The sequence below is a fragment of the Centruroides vittatus genome, unplaced genomic scaffold, assembly GCF_030686945.1.
Source record: "Centruroides vittatus isolate TY-2023 unplaced genomic scaffold, ASM3068694v2 scaffold_464, whole genome shotgun sequence".
NCBI lineage: Eukaryota > Metazoa > Arthropoda > Arachnida > Scorpiones > Buthidae > Centruroides > Centruroides vittatus.
Genome location: NW_027122710.1, coordinates 1,631,118 through 1,653,180, shown reverse-complemented (window position 1 = coordinate 1,653,180; position 22,063 = coordinate 1,631,118). Strand labels below are relative to the sequence as shown.

Below are 22,063 nucleotides of genomic sequence, written 5' to 3'. Positions count from 1 at the left end.
TGTCTTTCATTATTAATTAATTTATTATTATTATTATATATATACACAAATATATATATGAAATAATGGTTAATATATTTTTAATTATATATTTTTTTATATGTATATGAATATAAATGTATTACTAGAACTTTCGGATATTTTATTCGTATAGTTTACCATGAATTTAGGTATATTTGCAACAGTATATTAAAACAGGAGAGGAACATATAATGTTTAAAATACTGGAATTAGAATTTTGGAATGACCAGTTGAATCATAATTTCTGTGGAGTACAAAAGTTTTCATGAGAGACTTTTTTTATTCTCACTAAAATTTAAAGGTTTTATATAAAAATAAAATATATATTTATTTATTTTGAATTGATGTTGCATTTAATTTTTTTCTAAATCAGTGGGGATCCAACAATCATACATTGGTTATCTTAATTTTCTTCAAATTATTATTTAAATGAAATTCTATCAAATATGATAAAAATCTTCAAGTTAGAATTAATTCAATGGTTAAGATTTAGTTTAATTCTTGCTTGGAAATTTTTTTCATCATCCATGTTATGTCATGATGTTAAATCTTCTTAATAGCTTTTAAAAACAAAAAAAATGTTTTGCCATTGTTAAGGTATTTGGTTTATCAGTCATTAATACTTTATCAATAAGTATATCAATAAAAAATAACTAGTTTTACCACTTTTAATGTTATGTTTGTCCATATAACTGTACATTTTAGAAAAAAGTGGAAGTCTTAACATTTGTATTTAGTTATATTTAATCTTATTTTCATTTCAGAAAATTTAATTTTTTTTTGTTGTTTCTGAATATTAAATATGTTATATATATAAGATACTTGCCAGTTTATTCTAAATTAAAAACATAGAATATTAAAAGTACTCTAAGTATTTGAAAAAGTAACTAGCAATGACAAAGGAGAGAATAATCTAAATGACTCAAAAGCCAGTTTAGGATATAGAAAACAGACATTCTCAAGAACATTAGGGTAAGTTATATAAGGAAAAAATTGATTAATTATTATAATTTATAGAATCTTGAAATAATATGCTAGGTGTATTGAAATTAATATACAGAATTAATGAAGTCATTTCCTACATTTAAATGTTCCCTCCTATCCAACTAATTTATATGAAACAATATCATCATAACAATAATCAAAAAAGCATTTTATTATGTAAAACATCTCTCATGAAGATTACAGCACAAAATCTGAGAATCTAGACTTAACTACTGTTGGTAATATCATAGTTTCAGTACTTCAGACATTGGGAAGTTTGTGACACATTCAATATCAAATGACATACAGTAAGCATATTGGATGCTAGTTTCTTGTCTACTTACAGACAATAGGATGTTTGAATGTCTGAGAGCCTCCTGTTGTCATTAGATATTGAATCTTTGGTATTGCTAAAGTAGTTAAGAACAGACTACCCGAGTTCAATACATTTGTGAAGTTATATGAGTAAGTCATTTATACTGACTGTACTATATTTGTCAATATGTGATTCACCCAGTTCTCATCTTCATCAATATTTAATTAATTTTATATAATAAACTTCTTTCTCTGTCCATTTTTCACAGGGAGAAATAACATGGAGTTAAATCAGAGCTCTGAAGTCTTCATCTCTACCATTTCAGGTTTTTGTTTTATTTTGAAAAAATTAAAAAGTTTTAGTTAAAGATCAGTTATTCTCCTTATTTTGAGTTTTATTTTCATATAAATTAGTTAGATGGGAATAAAAAAAATTAAAATATTCATGCGCACTTGGATACTAATTTATGTGATATCAATTGAGTATTTGATTTTAAATTTTTTTGGAAATTGAGTTTTTTTATCTTCAAGCAGTAGAGATATGATCAATGTTAATAATATTTTTTTCCATACAAAGGTTATTTTGTAAAAGTATATCAACTGCCAAAAAATATATGTACTTTTATGACCAACATTTGGTTAGTTTTCTATTATAAACTTTTTTCTCTGCCCATCGCTGCATGAAGTTACATATATTAAAAGATAATATAATACTCACTTACTCAGACTCAGCTTCTTAATGAATATACTATAAACATCCAATACACCTTATTGCTGAGAACAACTATTTATTAACTAAAACTAACGTTTTCGGCCCAATTTATGGGCCATCTTCAGGTTACAGTTGTTCGACTCTAATACAAAATCGAACACTTTCAAAATTAAACCAAATTCGAACATACGTTTAAATTAAACTAATAGAACAAGCATATCACAAAATAATAATTAACAAAATCAAATAACATGAAAAATGAAAATAAAAAAATAAAATACTGTGACTGGCCGTAAATCTTAAGGAACAATTCCTTATGCATTAACCCAGATACCTACTGAGTCACGGCAGACGTATTATTACGTGTGTTACGTCTTACTATGTATTTCCAGGATGGCGGTAACCCCGTCGCATCCTTATAATTTAAACATCTGTCAGCCAAACTCGCTCTGTAGATTTCGCATTTCTCAGTTATGGATGACAGCGTTGGCGAGCGTACTTTTGCAAGAATTTTGGCATCTTCCCATTCAACCACTGAACCATCCGCTTGCGCCATTTTGGATAATGCTGTTGCACACCTGTTTTTTGCGACATCGTACCGGTGCTCCTTTATTCTCACTCCAAGGTTTCTATTAGTGACACCTACGTAGTCCTTATCGATTCCCAACTGGTCATTTTTGTAGGGAATTGCATATACTCCTGCCTGCTCTTTATCATCAATTCTTTCTTTGTCATTTCTAATCAACCTATACACTGTGGGGGCCTTTTGCATATTATACTGGTGTTTTTATGTCTCGCTATTTGCTTCATAATCGGGAAGAGACATTTATTATACGTAAACTTCGTGAATTTACCCCCAGCCTCCGGTTTCTTCTTAGAGCTGCTCCTAGGTTTTACGTACGCCGCTACTAAACGCTCTATAGTTCTTGTTCCAAACCATAACTCCTTTGCTACCTTTTTGATTCTACTCAGCTCATTCATCATTTCATTTTTCATGTTATTTGATTTTGTTAATTATTATTTTGTGATATGCTTGTTCTATTAGTTTAATTTAAACGTATGTTCGAATTTGGTTTAATTTTGAAAGTGTTCGATTTTGTATTAGAGTCGAACAACTGTAACCTGAAGATGGCCCATAAATTGGGCCGAAAACGTTAGTTTTAGTTAATAAATAGTTGTTCTCAGCAATAAGGTGTATTGGATGTTTATAGATAATATAATAGATGTATGTTCTTACTGTATGATAATAAATCAATAAATGTATCGGACATTTTTAGTTTTCAAATTGTTCATGAAAAAGTCCGTTGAGATAGTTGCTTATACTTTTCAATTGGTGGCCTTAGAAAACCTACAGTAGTAAAGATTTATTTTTTTTTAAAAAAAGTCTTTCTGATTTTGGGGCTATCAAAATGAAGGCACAATTTTTTGAGAAACCCTTTATATAACAGATGATCTATTACTTAATAAATGTTTCTTGATCTAATTTCAAGAGATTTCAACACACGGAAAAGTTTTTCTTACCAGAGACAAAAATTTCAAATGATTTTCTGAAATTAACTTTATATCATCAAGCTGTCTAAAAATTAATGTAATAAACTTGGAAACGCTTTTACAAAATCTTGGAATAATTGCATTCCACAGAGAGAAATGGGTATTTTATGCATTAAATATAATTTACATGGAATTGATTTATGAATAATAACTTACATTGTTTAACAGTTATAAAACATTATTTGTTTTATTATTATTTTGTATCATTTTTTAAGAATAAATATAAAATTTATATAGCACTTTCTTTTGTTTATAAATCTGTTGCTATTGGTATAAATTAAGAGTTTGAGAGATATTTTGAAAAAAAATATATTTTACATATATTAAAAATAGTTTATATATATATATACTTGGTATCAACATATACTTGTCCCGGTAATATGCTCAAAATAATTTACAACTATAGACATTTAACTGAAGAATTTAATTAATATATATATATATATATACTAGCTGACCCGGCCACGCGTTGTTGTGGCTCAAAATGTATCTATTATAAATGTGTAACACTTCCCCCGTGGGGGAAATTTCAAAAAATTCCTTCTTAGTGTATATTCTCTTGACGTACCCTATTAAAACGCAATCAAAAACGCATCTAAAATAGTATAATAAAAGCAGAGTTCTTCACAGTAAGCCTTAATCCCGTCACTTTTCCCGCTGGGGAATATCGAAAAATCCCTTTTTAGTGTATATTCTGTTGACGTAACCTATTAAAACGCAATTAAAAACGCAAAAAACGCATGTAAAATAGTATAATAGAAGCCGAGTTCTTCACGGTAAGCCTTAATCCCGTCCATCTCCCCCCACTGGGGGGAATTTCGACATGTATATTATATAAAAACACGTGCGTATTCGAATGCAACGTTGTGTCAAAATTTCAAAGGAATCGGTAGGAACAAACGAACGTTATATTTTATTTATATTAATATTTATATTAAGTAATAATTTTAATAAAATAGGAATAATTAATAGTTATTCTCCTAACCTCACTCAGACTCTATTACACTGTAAGACAACAACACCTTGATGCTGAGAACCTTTAACTTTAATCATAAACAAACGTTTTCGGCCCATTCCATGGCCATCGTCAGGCTAACAACATTCGAATACTGTTCCGAATAACCAATTTCAAATTTAAATAAAATACAAAAGAACTCACGCGCGATGCTAAACAACGTAAACTAAAACTAATATAAACAACATAGAAAAGAACAAACGAACGTTATATATTATTTATATAGATAGATAGAAAATGATCTGCTTCAGTCCATTCTCACAGAAAAGCATAATGCCTGACAGAAAAGCAAACTTAGTTCGTCGGAAGGTAGCGCCATCTGTTGGACATAAAAGCCTTAATTTATATATAAATATATTTTTGAAAGGGGGGAGATGGTGTAGGGGTATGAAAAATAGATAGTAGCCGATTCTCAGACCTACTGAATATGCATATCAAATTTGGTAAAAATCGGTAAAGCCGTTTCGGAGGAGTACGGTAACTAACATTGTGACACGAGAATTTTATATATAAGATATATTAATTAAATTCTTCAGTTAAATGTCTATAGTTGTAAATTGGACAAGTGTATGTTAGTATGTGGAAAATATTATAATTTTATACAATTTCTAAGGCTCAAATTTGAGAATAATGGAATTCCTCTTGTTAAGTTAATGGAAAAACTAATATTTCAACAAATGAGGAATGATTACAGATTCTGTAGCAAATAGAATCACTCCTTATACTAGAATTTTGTTATTTCTGAAAGTATAGTGATCCATATCACCATGATATAATACGTTTTCTGTTTTATATAATTACTTCAAGGAATATTTTATGTAAATGAGTTTTGAAAAAGAAATAATTTTCCAATGTTAAGCCTGTTTGCTCCAGCACACTTTATCTACAATACTACCTTATTTTTACGAACTTTCTTTGCTTGAAAATTTTTTAAGAAATCAGGAAGATTTGAAAAACATTACAACAAATAGTGATTTAATGTTACAAACAAGCTCATATTAATGGGAATGGTTCGACGTCTGCATGACCGAGAGTTCAAAGTGGCAACCCACCGCTCTGGGGACCCGGGATCGAATCTGCACGGCTCGAAGAGAAATTCCTGAAGTTTTTCAGATGATGTAAACAATATTTTTTTAGAGGGAATTAGGAAATGAAACGTGTAAGTTGGTATTATTCCTATAGAATTATACGAAAAGTTCAAATTCGAATTTTTGAAATTTTTATTCAGACAATTTGTTGTTTATTATTAATTAAAGCACGGAGTGAGTCTAGGTAAGCAGCTAAATAAGCAATCCATGGCAGTCTATTTTTTATGAACGTAATGGTTTGAAGTATCGATTAATTATACTTCATAATTTGAATAAAGATGATGATAAAAATCATACAAATAATGTCATCTCTAAAATTATTCAACATCAAGTCTAGGGTTTCTTAAAAGGGATCCCGGTTGTTTTTTTAACTCGGGAAATTCCGCAAATTTCTTAAAAGTTCACTTTATTTTTCTTTTTTTTTTTTTGGGGAAATTTTGCAAATAGGAAGTATAATTAACTCATAAATTGTCAGAATACATTTGTATTTATTAATTTTAAACCTACTTATTAGTTTTCTAAATTTTTGCTCGTTATGGCAAAGGTAATTTTTAATATATATATCTTACACAGTATTGTTAATATAATTTTGGAGGTTGTAGAACGTATTAAATGACTTGAAATCAAATTATTTTTCAATTTTTAAAGATACTTTGTATATCTTAAAAATAATTAATTCTATCCCGGGAAAAGTTTCCTGGGATAGAATTCCAGTTCACTTTTTTCCCGAAATTCCGGGACAAGCAAAAGACCGGGAAATGAGAAACCCTAATAAAGTCCAAGCAAATAGACAATGAAACCACACATAGTGAACAATTAAAAACAAATAATTTTTGAAATTTCGTAGAAAAGGTTGGTGCAAAACTTTTTCTGACACTTTAGAATTACGAGAGTTATATTTGAAGGTTTATATTATTTACGACAATTCCTTTATGCTCGGCACTTAATTATCTATAAGAATCACCTGAATAAGTCGGGTGATTCTCACAGACTTTAACCAACTTTTAAAAAGTAAACTATACTAATCATTAAATTCGGAACTGTGAAATTACTGAAAAGTTACGAAATAGTTTAGTAAAGTACGAGTAGACTGAGAATAATCTTCCAAATAAATATCGTGTCTGATGGGCTTCCGGATTGTTTTACTAACCTAATTTAAGAATATTTTTTTTTTTTAACGTAACTAATTAGCTCTTCCTAAAACTTTAGTGCTAATGTCTAGACTCAACAGCTAAAAGGGAAGTTCTTCACAGTGAATATTTATCATGCAACAAATATATTTCTTCTGTTTAGTGTTCATAAAATATTTTCTATTAGGGAGAGAGAATTGAGTTGTTTTAATAAAGCAAAATCGACAGAATATTTGAGTTAACATTATTATTTTAATAACTTTCGACTTATTATTTTTAGCATTGAAATAATCTATAATTAAATTGGATGATAAAAAAAATAAAAATCTGAATAATGTCGAACATTAAATAACTATCCACGTATGCATTCTTGACATCGCATACTTTCTACGAGCAACATTGTACAAAGTTTTTGTACTACGCATGTGTCGGATATTTTCATACCTACTCGTATTTTACTTCAATAACAAAGTAAAACTCTACGCTTTACTCCTAGAATTAATCAACGTTAACTTTTTATTTCTCGTTTTCATTGTTTCTTCTAAAATATTTCCTTATTTCTTTTTATAAATTATATTTTAAAAAATTAAATAATTATCATACAAATATATCCGATAATGTAATGACAAGATATTGTGATCGTTTCGATGAATTATTTACTATTTTGGATGACGTCCAGAAGAATCTAGGCCAAAATTTCAGATCCGGTTTTAAAAGTAGTCCTATGAAAATGAATTATCATCTTATTTCTACGGTGACAAAATAATTCATTCATGATCGACTGTCTTTCTTTTCCGAATAAATTATTTTTGGGCTGCGATTTGAAAAAGGTGGAGACGTATAAATTCCCACTGTCGTACTTCCGTCCGTCTTTTCTTAATCTCGAGAACGGTGTTAGATAGATGAAGGACACACCAGATATGGAAACCTTAGGGGCAGGAGAACCCGATTAACTATATATGAACTTCCGATGCAAACCGAAAGTCACGTTATTTCAATTCAAACTTTTCCCCGAAACCAGTTAACAGATTACTAGCACGACCGTATTGTTAAAGGAGAAGTACGATGTACTGTACAGGGGCAAGTCACTACTAATTTTAGGTGGAGAGCGTATATTATGAATTAAATAAATTAAAAATATGATTAACGAGCAATTATTTGTTGTGACATCGTCACAATGCCGGGCTGCAATTTTTAATAATTAAAATCTCTACTTAGAAATTTGTTCCCACCGGTAGCCGAGTGGATAAAATCACTGAGCAAGGATTCGAGTATCGCAACGAGCTAGCCACGTGGGGTTTTCTTGGTGTTTTGAGACCTAAATAGGGACCCTTTCCCCATAAATTCCTCGGCAGATCGCCCACCGTATACGAACAAAACGTTAGAATTTTGTGTTAATTCCGATTAGAGTTGGGATTTTTTTCGATTTAGAGAAATCTTGGGTTAATAATTCGAGTATATAATTTTATTGTAAATATATACATATAAATTTATTTTCTACTTTTAATAATACACATTCAATGAAGTATTTTCTTACATAAATTGTTTCTTTATGGTACCAATCAGATCATCAAATCGTCCAAAAGTGAAATACCCATTCTTTGTTTCGAGGGATTTCACCCATTTAGTAATTGGCAAATTGTTTTAATTCTGGATTCGGTCGTGGACCCGAATTTCAGTCTTATGGAAACCGTCTTTCTGATTTTTCCATCATTATCGAGGTCTGACACACGGGACACACAACTGCTTATCTCGATAATAGTACTTGAGACATCCGTTACATTTCGATTTATGTTTATTTTTCTGGGAGAAAATGGTCGACGTCTTGTTGGATGTCCGAGAGGATTTTTTAGAAAACAGTTCTTCGTTGATTCTGTATCGCCTCTCCATATCTGTACAGTTCACCTGTAAATAAAAATGTACATTTTATTTATTTATTTAAATGCAGGTAAATTGGTTAATGTTACCTTAGGTAACCAAGATGGCGGCTCGTCTCTAATTCCAGCAAGGAAACAGTGGAACGCACGTTCTAACCTAACCTAACCTATTCTAATAAATTACCATAATTATTAGCAACCAAATTATTAGAATATGTTAGGTTAAAACGTGCGTCCCACTGTTTCCTTGCTGGAATTAGAGACGAGCCGCCATCTTGGCTACCTAAGGTAACATTAACCGGTAAATTAAAGCCGAGTATCCATAGAAATTCAAAAATAGATTATTTTGACCCTGAAAATGATCCAAATCCTCGCCCTTATGTAACAAAAAAAATTCGATGTACTTACGTGATACCAATGATCGCAGACGAGTCGATCCTGATGAAAGAGTGTGTGATTGGGACAAAGATAGGCAAAATGGCGTCCTCCCATGCACATGTGATACACTTGGCATTGCGCTAGAGGATGAGGATCTCCGTAATAACCAGGTGATCGATGACCGCAAGTAAAGTTCGTATCGGGTATAGCGTTCAGTAAAGGATATTTTCCATCCTGTTGCGTATAAAAGTGAAAAGAGTTATCGAGTACAAATTTAGTGTGAATCTACTTAATATAGTGGTGTATTGTTTAATACATTTACGGTTTTAAATGATTTGCATATAAAGATTTTACAGATTTTTGTTAATTGAATATATTACAGGCTCATATACTTTGTATAATTTACTGTAAATTCTATATGACAGCCAGTCCGAGCGACTAAAACATAATTTTGCATATCTCAAAATATTCATGTACTGTACATGGTTACTAAAGTATACAAACTATATTTAATCTCTTCCTATGTAACTGTCTTGTCTGTTGAAATTCAAGGCTTAAAGGTTGCTACCATCGTCTGAACAAACAGCAAGATTCGAATTTATTAATGAGGAGAAAAATAAATTCCCCTTTATTTTAAATTTATATGCTGCTACTGCGTGTGTCAGGAGTTACTTGAGCCATTGAAGAGGTGGGGTCGGGAGATGATGATATAAACAATGGTATATTTTAAATACCAAGACGTATTTAAAATATACATTTATTGGCCTGATTATTTACAATAATGAAACTGCAAAACATAAAAACTTTGCTCGGGCTTAAATAGAGGTGGGGGGACACAGTATTTTTTCTAGGTGTCGAAGAATATTCATGCTTAATTTGGTGTGGACACTTAGAACGATATAGGCCTTAACCTTACATTTTTTGACTTTATGTGTATATAGTTTTTTCGGGTGATTCTTAACAGAGAAATTATACAAATACTGTATTTCGATGATGTCATTTGTACAATGTAATACATGACTAGGATTCACAAAATACAAATTTAATGCATCAGAGAAAACTTTGAAATCGGTCTTACCTTGTCCAACTTAATTGGCGAGAATAAAAGAAATATAATTACACAGACAAAGAGGAGATCATCTGAAAAATAGAAAATCCTTTTGTTAGATGATATCAAATGTTTTGTTATTGCATAAAAAAATGGAAGTTACTTCAATAATTGCCAGGAAGTTAATTCAATAATATGAAGGTTAAACGATAATGAAATTTTCGCTCCGTTTAACTAGTCCGGTTTACAGAAGTTATTCTATTCATTTCATGAATAGACATTTTGAAAAAAAAAACTTTTAACATTGAAAGTATAATCGAAATTTTTAATTTAAATATCCTTTATCTTGTTGATGTAAGTTTAAACCAAAAATATTCAATGCAAAAAGAAATGGTTTTTTCATTGTATAAATTTTTTTCCATTAACTACACACAATAATTCATTTCTAATGATTTAAGGAAAAACGATTAAGGAAAGAATCCTTGAAAGACTAGATGACGTAACCCACGAAATTACCAGTCAACGCGCCCAATATCACATTCATTGATAAAATGTAGATTTGTATAGGATGATAACTTTATTTTTCTTTACTGCCTTAATTTTTACAAGTCAATTCGTCCCAATTATCCGTATTTGAAACTTCTTATTGTAATGGTGAACGATTTTTCATTGATATTAAGTAACAATGTGTTAGCTAGAAAAAATAGAAGAATTCTCAGGTGATTTGCATACAATTCCCCACGAAAAATTGAAAAAGAATAATTCTAGTCGGCATATAATTGCAATTTTATTTATTTTTTTATTTCTATGCAAGTTTAATCATAGACCCCAATGAGAATGGTCTTAGAAATTTGGTAATTTAAAATATTCTAGTTCGTGCTTTGTGTATGTTAATGCTCGATTCGTTAATGTTCATTCAGAAAATTGAGAATAGGTCATCAAATTGTTTATAAATCTTACTCTTATTTATCAGATACAGTATTAAAAAGGATTCTTATATTTTGCTTAATGTGTTTCATAAAACAATAGTAAAATATTATTATTATTATCATACTAAATATATAAAGATGTGAAGAAGCATTACTTACCGATCATTGTAGCCTTTGGGTGGATCTCCTAGAAAGTCAAAGATCCATTTTTACCTTTAAAATAAAACAATAATTTTAATGAATACAAATTTATATCCGATGAAATTTTTTATTTCTCAAATACTCGAGAAATAATCTTGAGAGAAGCTCAGAAAAATCTTTAGAAGTTTATTACTTTTTTGCGAAAATTGGAAAATGTTTTAAATTGAGAAAATTATTTGATATAAATTTTATTTTTCGAATCCAGTTTTTCAATTAGTAACCCGCAACGGTAGTCAATTAATTCAGATTATAAGAATATAGGTTAACTATGATCACGATAGAAAATAATTATGTACACTGCTTTAGTATACTCTTTCTTGCAAACGACAGAAATGATGGTGAGGTGATCCATCCTGTGCAGTCATTGTCTCCCAATAAAAGCCAATTGTCCTTGTTCCCAAGGAAGATAAACAATAAAATTATACTTTTTTTCCTGTTTAAAGATTCAATTAAAATTCAATATTTATAAATCAAATTGCTACAAAGTCAACAATAATGAAATATTCGAATATTTTCCGATGAAATTAAGTTGTTGCAAAGGGAAAAACTTACTTTTTTATTGCTCTAAATACAAAAATAATGCTGTATTATCTATTTGTTTTTTAAAATAACATAAATTTATCTGTACTTATTTAGTTTTGCACTTGTATGTAAATTGTATTTCTCTAGTAGGCCTATACTATATTTTATAATTAAAATGAGTGTCATGGAGACAGACGGCAATAATTTACTCAATTCTTTAACGTAGGTGAATAAAGTAACAATATTTTAAAGAATTCTCTTAACCTTTTAATTCATTAAATCATTTATCAAATGAACTTTTAAATTTCATTTACTCTTTTGCATTTTAAATATGAATTTGAATATTAAAATACAAAATAAAAGAAAATTTGTTCGTATTTAGAAATAGGTTTTCCAGATTTTAAGTTAATTTAGAATAATTATGAATTAAAATATATTTTAAATTTGAATACTTTGAATTTTAATGATTTTAAAAGTTAAATTGATACAAAATGATGATAAAAATATACAAAAATTATTTAATAAATATAAGCAATTAAATATTCAATTTTTAACATTATTTTAAAGGAAAAAATTTATTAATACGAGTGCATTTCCTAAAGATACTTTAATACAGAAATGATGCCCAGAAAGCATAATAATGAATTATTATTGGAATAACGAAAAGTTTCTCAATTTATTAATTTTATTATCAGCAAAATAATAGAATTTCATGTAATCTTCAGCACGAAAAATGTCACTAATACAAATAGCTCATAATAAATCAAAGAAAAATTTACTTCAAAATTACATGTCCTGTAAGAGAAGCATAAACATGAAATAAAAATGAAATTTACAAACAGGAACACTTTTTATTTTTATGAAAATTTTTGTTACGATTATAAAGTAATCAAGTTTCTTTTTACGCTATTTACTTACTCGAAATGAAACAATCGTGTTTAGAAACAACAGAACGATGTCAAATGTCAAAAGTACGTGTTCAGCAACAAACCTGAAGTTCACTTCAAAACCTGTCTGTTGATAGTTCAGTTCTACTTTTATCGGTCTCTCGCCATCAAACAAAGTCGTGAACAAAAGATGAAAACAAAAAAATTATACATATATATTCTTTTGTTAAGAATAACTCTCATTATGGGACATTAGGAGGTAATCACCCTGTAACCAAATTGTTAGATGGAGTTAAAATGGTCTTTAAAGCAAAAATGTCTTGCTTAATACATATATATATATAATTTGAGATATAAATTTATATTTCTCATAAAGTTTTAAATCCATAAAGTTCGAAATTTGAAGGTTTATTTTAAAAAAATCTTGTCTGATTTAAAATTACTTCCTCGAATGTTATGCACATTACCATAATGACACTCAATTACTCTAACATAATAATTTTTTGAGAAATTTTCCTTTTATTTATTAAAACTTAATTAATTAATTTTTAAATGATGCTTCATGTCAATTATTGTTTTTATTATTATAGCTTAAAGTTCCATTATTCAGCATCAATGCATGTTTTAAAAATGTGAAAAATATAATTTGAGCGTTATAAGTCTAAGCTCGTTTATGAATATTTATTGCTGTAAAAAATAATTTTAAATTATTTTTAATGCTGCTTTTATTGTAATGGATATATTGAGGCTCTCATCCTGTTTAACGTGCCATAAGCATTATATTAATGAAAATGAATCATGTTTAATTTAAAAATTTTATAATTTAATTTGAGATGAAGAAATCTATCGTTTTCTTAACAAATTATTATGAATAAATGGGTCCAGACTCACGAATTACATATTAAAACATCAAGTCTCTTTCAATATTGCATTAAATTCCAAGTAAGTGATGTAAAGTATAAGATTAATAAATTAAGCTTACTTTAACATAAAAAAATAATATAAAAATTAGAAATTTTGTACTATATTAAACATGATAAGTTACATTTTAATATTGTAATATTATAATTAATAATTTAACATTTACATATCTAAATATTTAAAATTAGTTTAGAAATATAATTTAAAATTGTAAGAATTTCTAAAAATTTATTTAATTCGTTTGTGACAATTACCATGAGAGATGCACGAGAAAATTTCCAGAATGTAAACAGGAAAATTACTGTTATTTTTTTTTTTTTTAAGAAAGAGTTATCCTTATTGACAATATTTCCTCTTAAATAAATTATGTAAACATTTATTTGGTCTGTAAATCCAAAGATAAGTAAGCATTACAGCCGTAAAATATCATTAAATAAAGCAAAACAAATCATAATGTTTTACATTAAAGAGTTTTCTAAACTGTGATACGAAGAACCCTTTTAAACTTTAAGGTTTTAGATCAATTAAGCTTACTATTACAAGATTTTCATAAAATAATTTGCATTCTACAAACAGACATAAAATCATTAGCAGATTATTCCTCTTTCTTTCACATAAGGCTCTAAGTGCAGTAATGGCCTTTTATTCATGAGGCATTATAGGATTTTTGTTGCCATGTTAGAATGCTATTCTAGATTCACGTTTAGATTTAAGCTTAACAAAATAGGTTTTAAAATTGTATTCAAAGTAAATACACGCTTCGTGGTTTGAACAAATTTTGAAAAATGACATTGCATCAATTGTATCGTAAAGCAATTACACAGGGCACTTGATATAGTGTCCACTCGATGTAACGATATATGGTCATTGCTATTCTTTACGTATACAGTAAACGATTTAGCTCAGTCACTTAAAAATTTACTATATGAGAGTCCACTGTATTTTGTATTTAAATTTACATTTTCTCCCTGAAATGTGTGATTTTAATTTTTTAGTAAATAATAATTATTATTTTATAATTCCATATTATTTTCTTACTGATTCTAGAGGCCTGTTATTTTGATACCAAAACAGTTATTAAATTTAGCACTTTGTTATAATTTTTAATATTTAACTTAAAGTTAATTTATAAATTTGTATAAATTTATGTAATTTTCATAATAATTCGAAAGAAATGTTTAAATTAATTATATCTAAAAACAATTACATGAAATTTTTTATTTATCTTTAATAATATATCTAATTTTTTTTATCAGTATTAATGAGTTTTTCTCGTAATTAATTTTTAATTAAGTTAGAATTAAAAGAAAATAATGTAGATTTATGAGGGGTTAATTACCATTTTAATATTCTATAAATATAAGAAATTATCCAATTAGCATATAATGAATAAAATAAACAATAATTAATTAATTCTTAATTATTTTATAAAGAAAAACAAATGTATTTTTTAACAAAATCGACATATTTTGGGTTAATCAAATGCATTTTGGTCATATATAATTATACAGGAAGTGCATAAATATATTTATTTTAAGAAGAATTTATAAGGAATAAATATCCTTATTATTTTATGGGGATTGAAAGGACATTTTGTATACAATTTTTTTCAAATATTTTTTAAAATTAAAAAATTATATAGGTATTTTATTGATAAAAATCTGCACAATTTACACTAAACAGAAATTAAATTAAATTACTTTTTTTTTTATTATTATTAACATGGGATGTTTTTGTTGCGCGTTTTCGTGAATAAAAGTAAGTCGATATACTTTAAATACAGGTTTTTCAACTTTGTTAATGCTTTTATTTAGTTTATTTTCTTTTTATCTTTAGAATTTATGACCCATAACTTATCAAAAGTTGTTAAGTTTCCATAAGTTGTCACTTCTATTCATATCTGACATATAAATTTGTTTTGGGGTGCACAATTTCTGGTATTCAATTTAAGCATGAGGAAATAATTGTCAGCAACTATATAAAACAAATTAATAAAGAATTTTAAAGGTAAAATAGATATATCCCTGAATTAATTTTGCACTGTATTTTGCTATTATTATGGCTTTAATTAATTAATTTTATGCTATTTAAGCTGTATAAATATTAATTAGTGTTTGGTCATTTGACTTAAATTAAAAGCAATAAAGTAATTAATTTATAGCCTTTAGACAATTATTTCAGGCAATTTTAAACTCAAAATCTTATTTTCAGATTATCAATAGAATTTAATTAAAATCAAATCTATTAATTTGGTTTTTTTTATTCGCAATTAAGTATATAAACTAATGAAATTGTTATAAGATTATTTGTATACAAGTATAGTATAAATATTAGAGATTTGAAATCCTGGTTTGTCTTATTTTTTTACCTTTATAAATATATTAATTACATATACATATATTCTACATTATTTTTAATTTTTTATTAGTTCAGGAAAATTCCCAGGCTATTTGTTAAAAAATTAGGTCATTTCTGACTCCAATAAATCAAATGCAAGCATATTGTAAGTTACTATTCATTCATAGACAAAATCATTTGGCAGGTAATGAATTAAAGGAATGCGTTTTTTTATATATTAACCTAACCTTTTCATTCTTGTTGTTCGTCTATGAATTTAAATGCATTATCATCAAGGTTGGTTCGGACGTCGGTGTTTTGGGCCTCAGACCGAGGCCCCGCGCTTTCAAATTTTTAAGTAAATTTGATTTAAAAAAAAAAAAAAAAAATTAGTTTTTGCAAATGTTTTAGGGGCCTCACTAATAATTTTCTTTCGTGGCTTCAGCAAAAGAAAAACCTCCAGACGAAAAGGAGCCGCTCGATACAAGCTTTCGATGGTCTTGATTCCAGTTATCAGTAGATTAAAATTAGCAGGCATTAAACATACAGAAAATATAACGTGATTCACTATGATCCACAAAGACGACAATTATCCGAATTCTAATTGAAGGAACAGCGAACAGTAAATAGATTAAATTAGACTATAAACATAGAAAAATAAATAAGTAATACACTAATGGAGATTTGTTCCTTTTTATTTCCAGTAAAACTTTGCATATTTTTTCAAAGCAGAATTCTACAGTTAACTATATTCGAGTCTTTATCAATTTCATGGATGGTTTATTGAAATTTTGAAGTTATAAAGTACCATAAGTTATATATAAATTATATATTAATGGAGAAGAAGCGTAAGATGGCGTCAAATTGACTTAATCGTGTGCATTATTATGATAAAGCTAACACAAAGCCTCAAACAATCCCTGCAGTTCAAACACAAAAGCGCAGTTCCTGCCGATTTCGAAAGACACATTTATTTATCAAATAAAGAAATTATTTGACATATGCTATTAATTTTTCATATAAATAAAATTTATAAGAGCAAGAAAGAAAAGGCAATAATTTTTGCGGGCCAAGAATCAAGAGCATCCATAGGATTTTGTCTCCAGGGCACAAAACTGGTACGATTTACAATAATTAACCAACCGATTCACTAAAGTCTTATTCCTTAAACGGGTTTGTTATTTATTTAAGCATTCTGGTACAAAGACCCTGATGCGGGGATAGAACAAAACAAAGTATACATAATCTTATAAAATAACAAAACATATTTCACAAATATATTCATCAATTGTAATAATTTAAAATTATAATTGCAAAATTTATAAACTAAATCCAAATCAGAAAATAAAACTTAAAGAACTACTTGGGAGAACTATCCGAAAAAAGAAATTAGCAACCAACAAAGCTAAAACTTACCTAGAAAAAGAAAAAAACAGCAATTCAAACCAATTGTTCAAAAGAAAATCGGATAGTCTCCCAAGCAGTCCAAGCAGCCACAGATTAAATAGTAGGCAGATTACGCCCCGAAACGTAATTTACATAAATAAGCACAGCTTTCGCTTTAAGCCTAAAAAAGCAATGAAAAAGAAATCGAAAATCAAATATACAATAAACATTATGAAATAATCAATTTAACCCTCTTTATGAAAATAAATACCTTAAAGAATAAATCAAAATCAGAAATAACTTTTTTAAACTGATTAAATGAAAAATTGGGAACCCCAAAAGTCTCCTCACGTAATTTTGACAAAAGAGGACAAACAGCAATAATATGAAATGCATCCAATGGTAAGTCCGCCACACCACATATGCAAATGTCCCTTCTGTAATTACATAAAAAACTTAATGAATTACATCTTATTTGCATTAATACGGCCATAACATTAGAAGAAAAATTACTATTATAAATAGAACAATCAAAAAAAGGTTTATTCAAACTCTTATACCATTCACAATAAGAACTTAATAATATGCCATGATTCAACTTCAAAATATAATTATCAAAATTATTTAACTTTAATAAATAAACACTATTAAAATCCTGTAACAAATTATCAAAATCGATTCCATTCCTTGAACAACTAGCCCACCAATACTTCGACAAAGGCAACTGAACATGTTTCACAACATAACGTAAACAAATCTTACTAAGGCGTTCTTCATTTAAACTCAACGTTCTAAAAATCCAATTAACAGATTTGTTCAGGATCAAACAAGACAAAGGAATCAATGAACATTCCATAGACACTAGATAACTAGGAGTACACCTTGGAAGCCCATACATTCTCTTAACAAAAGTAGTTAATACCGTATCCAAACTCTCCGCCTGAAACCCCCACACTTCCGAAGCATAAAGGAGAGATGAGCCCACCACGGCATTAAATAACCTTAACCGATCCTTCAAATTACACAACTTAGCAGACTGACACATATGAATAACTTTGTCCATTTTTATCTCAGCATTAACTTGACAAGACCTCACATGTGTATTAAAATAACCATTACTTTTAAAAATTACACCTAAATACTTATATTGAGATACAACCGAAATTGGAACAACCTCGAAACCACCATACTAAAGTCTTATTCCTTAAACGGGTTTGTTTCTACTTACGTTATCTTCATCCGTCTCCATTAAAATAAAGCGATTGAAAATTCCAACTACCCTCAAAAAATCGTGGTCTTTCAAAAAGCATAACGATTAATTTAAAGAACTAAAGGACCTTCACGTCTCGCGTGGATAGCAGTTACTTCAGTGTAACGACTATTTAAATAAAATTTATTCTTTAAAAAATACTTTTATCAAATTGCTTTTTTAAAAAAGGCAAAGAAGAAAAAAAATAAATAAAGTTTAATCTTAGGAGGGGTGTTACTTCTCTTGCCCTTCCTGTTGGCACCCTTGCCACCATTCGTAATTTTCAGATAATTGAAAAATATTTTATTGCAATATATGATCAATATTTTAAAAATTAATAAGCATTTTATAATTTAGAAATATTTAGCACGTTAATTTTTGAGATTTATAAGATTTTGGGTGTAAAGTACAGGTTTGCATCTGTATTTAATGTGTTTTTGTAAAAGTAAAACTGTTCAACAAACTAAATTACTTTCAAATAGAATAAATTACAATTTATTATTTTATTTATTAATAAAATAGAATAAATTATATATAATTATTAATTAATATTACCGGATAACAGGGTTTTCCCTTTATCCGGGGAATATAAATGATAACTAATGTAGTCAATAAACAAATAATTATAAAACCCAACAAAAATTTTACGAATTTTTCATGAAAAATTCAAGAAATTTGTCTAAAAAATTAATGGTGATGAACTAAATAAAACATTACAATTACAAAGTAAATTTATTAATTGTAATTATTTATATATTACTAATAATTTAAATATTCATTTTCGAGACTCGAGAATTTAATAATATTTAAATACTTTTAATAATTGTTATTAAAATATTTTAACTTTTTAAGTAAAAAAAATAACAGAAAAATTAAATTAAATTTTGTAAATATTGTATTCCATTTTTATTTAATGAATGAATTAAATAATTTTTAAAAAAATAATAAAAATACTATTAAAATTAGCAGCTGTTTATGAAGCCATATACCTTAAATATATTCATCTACTCCTCATACAATTTAATTTAATATAAAAATCTTTGTACAATAAAGTTCAAAGGTCAGAAGAAGATAGTATATATCAAAGGTGGTAAAACAAACGATATGGTTTCTTTAAAACAGGAGCTTGTTAACGATTATGAGGATGCTTACCTGATCACGCAATGTCATCAAGGTTGCATTTGACAGTCGATTCTCTCTAACCTGTTTCTTTACTTCCTGAAAGAAGAATATGCAGTGTTAAAAATAATTATATAAATATTTTAATACAGCACTATTTTTATACAAAATATTTCAATTTGTCTAGACTAAACGCGCGAGAATCTTCTTGAAGCACTTGCTCGCTTGCTGCTACTATTTTGAAGAGTTGGTGAATGTAATCACTTTCCTTTGCCATAATCACTCAGGAAGAACATCGAAAATGATCTAAAATTGAATAAATATAAAATTATTCACCGTATCTTTATGGTATCTAAGAAGATTTGGCCATAAATTTCATGGCTTCAAGGTTGTTATCGTAGCGTGTGACAGGTGATGTGCAAATATCTTTGTTGATACAAGGACGTAAAGAATGCAATTAGGGGAGAAAAGGTGAGTGATATGCTCGAATTTCTGTGTTATTTATTGGTGTTTCATTTGTATAAAAGAACTAAAGCTATATTTTTCTACACGTTCTACAAATTATTCAAGATTCTACACGTACATTTTGAATAATTTAGTAAAATAATCACTCAAAACAGCAAAGTGCGACTCCTTAATCATTCGATCATAACAAAAAAGGGCCCAAATATACAAGTCTATGGTGTTTTTTTTTAATCAGAAACCACCCTGATTCACCGTCAGCAGATTCTCTAGCCTTATAAACTTAAAATTAAGAAAAGTTTGCATAATTATTTTATAAATCTTAACAAAAAAATTAAGAAAATTTAAATAAAGAAACCTCATTTTTACATATAAAAACAATGGCAAGATTATTACTAAAATATGATTTTACAAGGGAAGAAATATGATTAAAATGGAGGAAACTTATCTCAAATAAAACTAGAATTTCTTTTTATGTAAGATATAAACTGAATAATTTAGAAATCCTACCTTTATATATAAAGAATCCTGTCAGAAAAGTTGCCTCCGTCCTTCAAACTAGATTAAGTTAATTGGGAAGAAGTAAAGAAAGAAAAAAAGAATCTCAAGTTGTGAAGCTACAGTAACGTGTTACACGAAAGCAAATATCCTTCTAGTAAGTAGCATCGATGAACATCCTTCCAAAAAATCACGTTCTCCCCTCTGACGTCACCTGATCCAGATTTAGACCAGGAGTAGGAGGAGTTTAGAATCAAGTATGAATGAATAAATATGGTGATGATATGAGGTTTTTCTATATGTGATTATGGGGGATGAAACGGGTTATCTATTATACTAAATTTTTTGAAGAAGAGAAAACATCAAAATAGTTTTTTTTTTAATTTAAAAAACAGCTTTGAGGCCTGAAAATTCATTAAAAGGATTATTTGTTGATACTTGTCCTTGATTTTATGAATAGATTAACCTGTGTGTTATAACATTAAACTTTTGTTAAGTTAAATTGAATTTTTTTTGAATTTACCTCTTAATTTATATTCCTTTTCATGTTTAAATTCATTCTTTTCATAAAATAATGAGTTAAAAATATAAAAAAAAATGATAATTAAATATATATTTTTTCATTAATACCTTTAACAGAATGATTTTATGGGGATTTTTTAAAAATATATTTGATCATCATCATCAGCATCATCATCATGAAACCTGTTTCACTCTTCCAGTCATTCCAGTACATGCCTTATATATTTATTAAATAATAAATATTAGCTAAAATATTTAGTTTTACATAATAAAATTTTGAGAAATGGCCAAGTTTATAATGGAAATGTATGAAATTTTATATAATAAATCCTTGTTTTATCAAGTTTAAAATACCATTTTTGCTGATGAATATTATTTGATGAATGTTATTTAATAAATATATTTACAACTGAAAGATTATGAAACAGGAATTATAATAATGATGAGATGATTAAATATATAAATAATTCTTTAACAATATTTATAAAATGTTTTTTAATGTATTTTTTACTAGGAAATATAAGAACTTGTGAAGGAGAAATGAGAAAAAATCATATAGAGAATCATTAAATTAATTAATGAGCTTAAAATAAATTTTAAAAAGTAAAAATTATTAATAATTACTTTAAAATACTTTTTAATTAAATTATTTAATAATCAATTTTAAACAGACTTTTTAAAATAAAAAATTACAACTTTAAATTACAAATGAAATTCTTCAAATATTAAATTATTATTTTAAAAGATTTTAAAATTAATTTTTAAAGAAAAAAAACTAAAATTTTAATGAATAAAAATTTGTAATATTTACAAAATTATTTTAAGAAATAGATCTTATTATTATTTCAAAATTACTTTATAAAATAATTCAAATAGATCAATAGGATGAAGATCCTAATAGAAGATCAATG

At 27.5% G+C, this 22,063-nt stretch overlaps 1 protein-coding gene across 3 annotated transcripts; it reads right to left on the bottom strand.

The window, feature by feature from the left end:
• Positions 1-8,309: 8,309 nt before the first annotated feature.
• LOC136989284 (U-scoloptoxin(01)-Er1a-like) lies at positions 8,310-20,814 on the bottom strand. Of its 3 annotated transcripts, none has more exons than XM_067287401.1 (6): positions 20,643-20,814; positions 19,704-19,769; positions 11,208-11,261; positions 10,150-10,211; positions 9,102-9,305; positions 8,310-8,721 (listed from the first exon to the last, which is right to left on the bottom strand). In XM_067287401.1, the coding sequence occupies exons 3-6, from the start codon at positions 11,212-11,214 to the stop codon at positions 8,530-8,532; spliced, it is 465 nt and encodes a 154-aa protein (XP_067143502.1). In that variant the 5' UTR covers positions 11,215-11,261; positions 19,704-19,769; positions 20,643-20,814; the 3' UTR covers positions 8,310-8,529. The 3 variants fall into 3 exon arrangements, with proteins under 3 accessions (XP_067143502.1, XP_067143504.1, XP_067143503.1); XM_067287403.1 differs by lacking the exon at positions 20,643-20,814 and adding an exon at positions 20,007-20,170; XM_067287402.1 differs by lacking the exon at positions 20,643-20,814 and having other exon boundaries at positions 19,704-20,170.
• Positions 20,815-22,063: the final 1,249 nt, after the last annotated feature.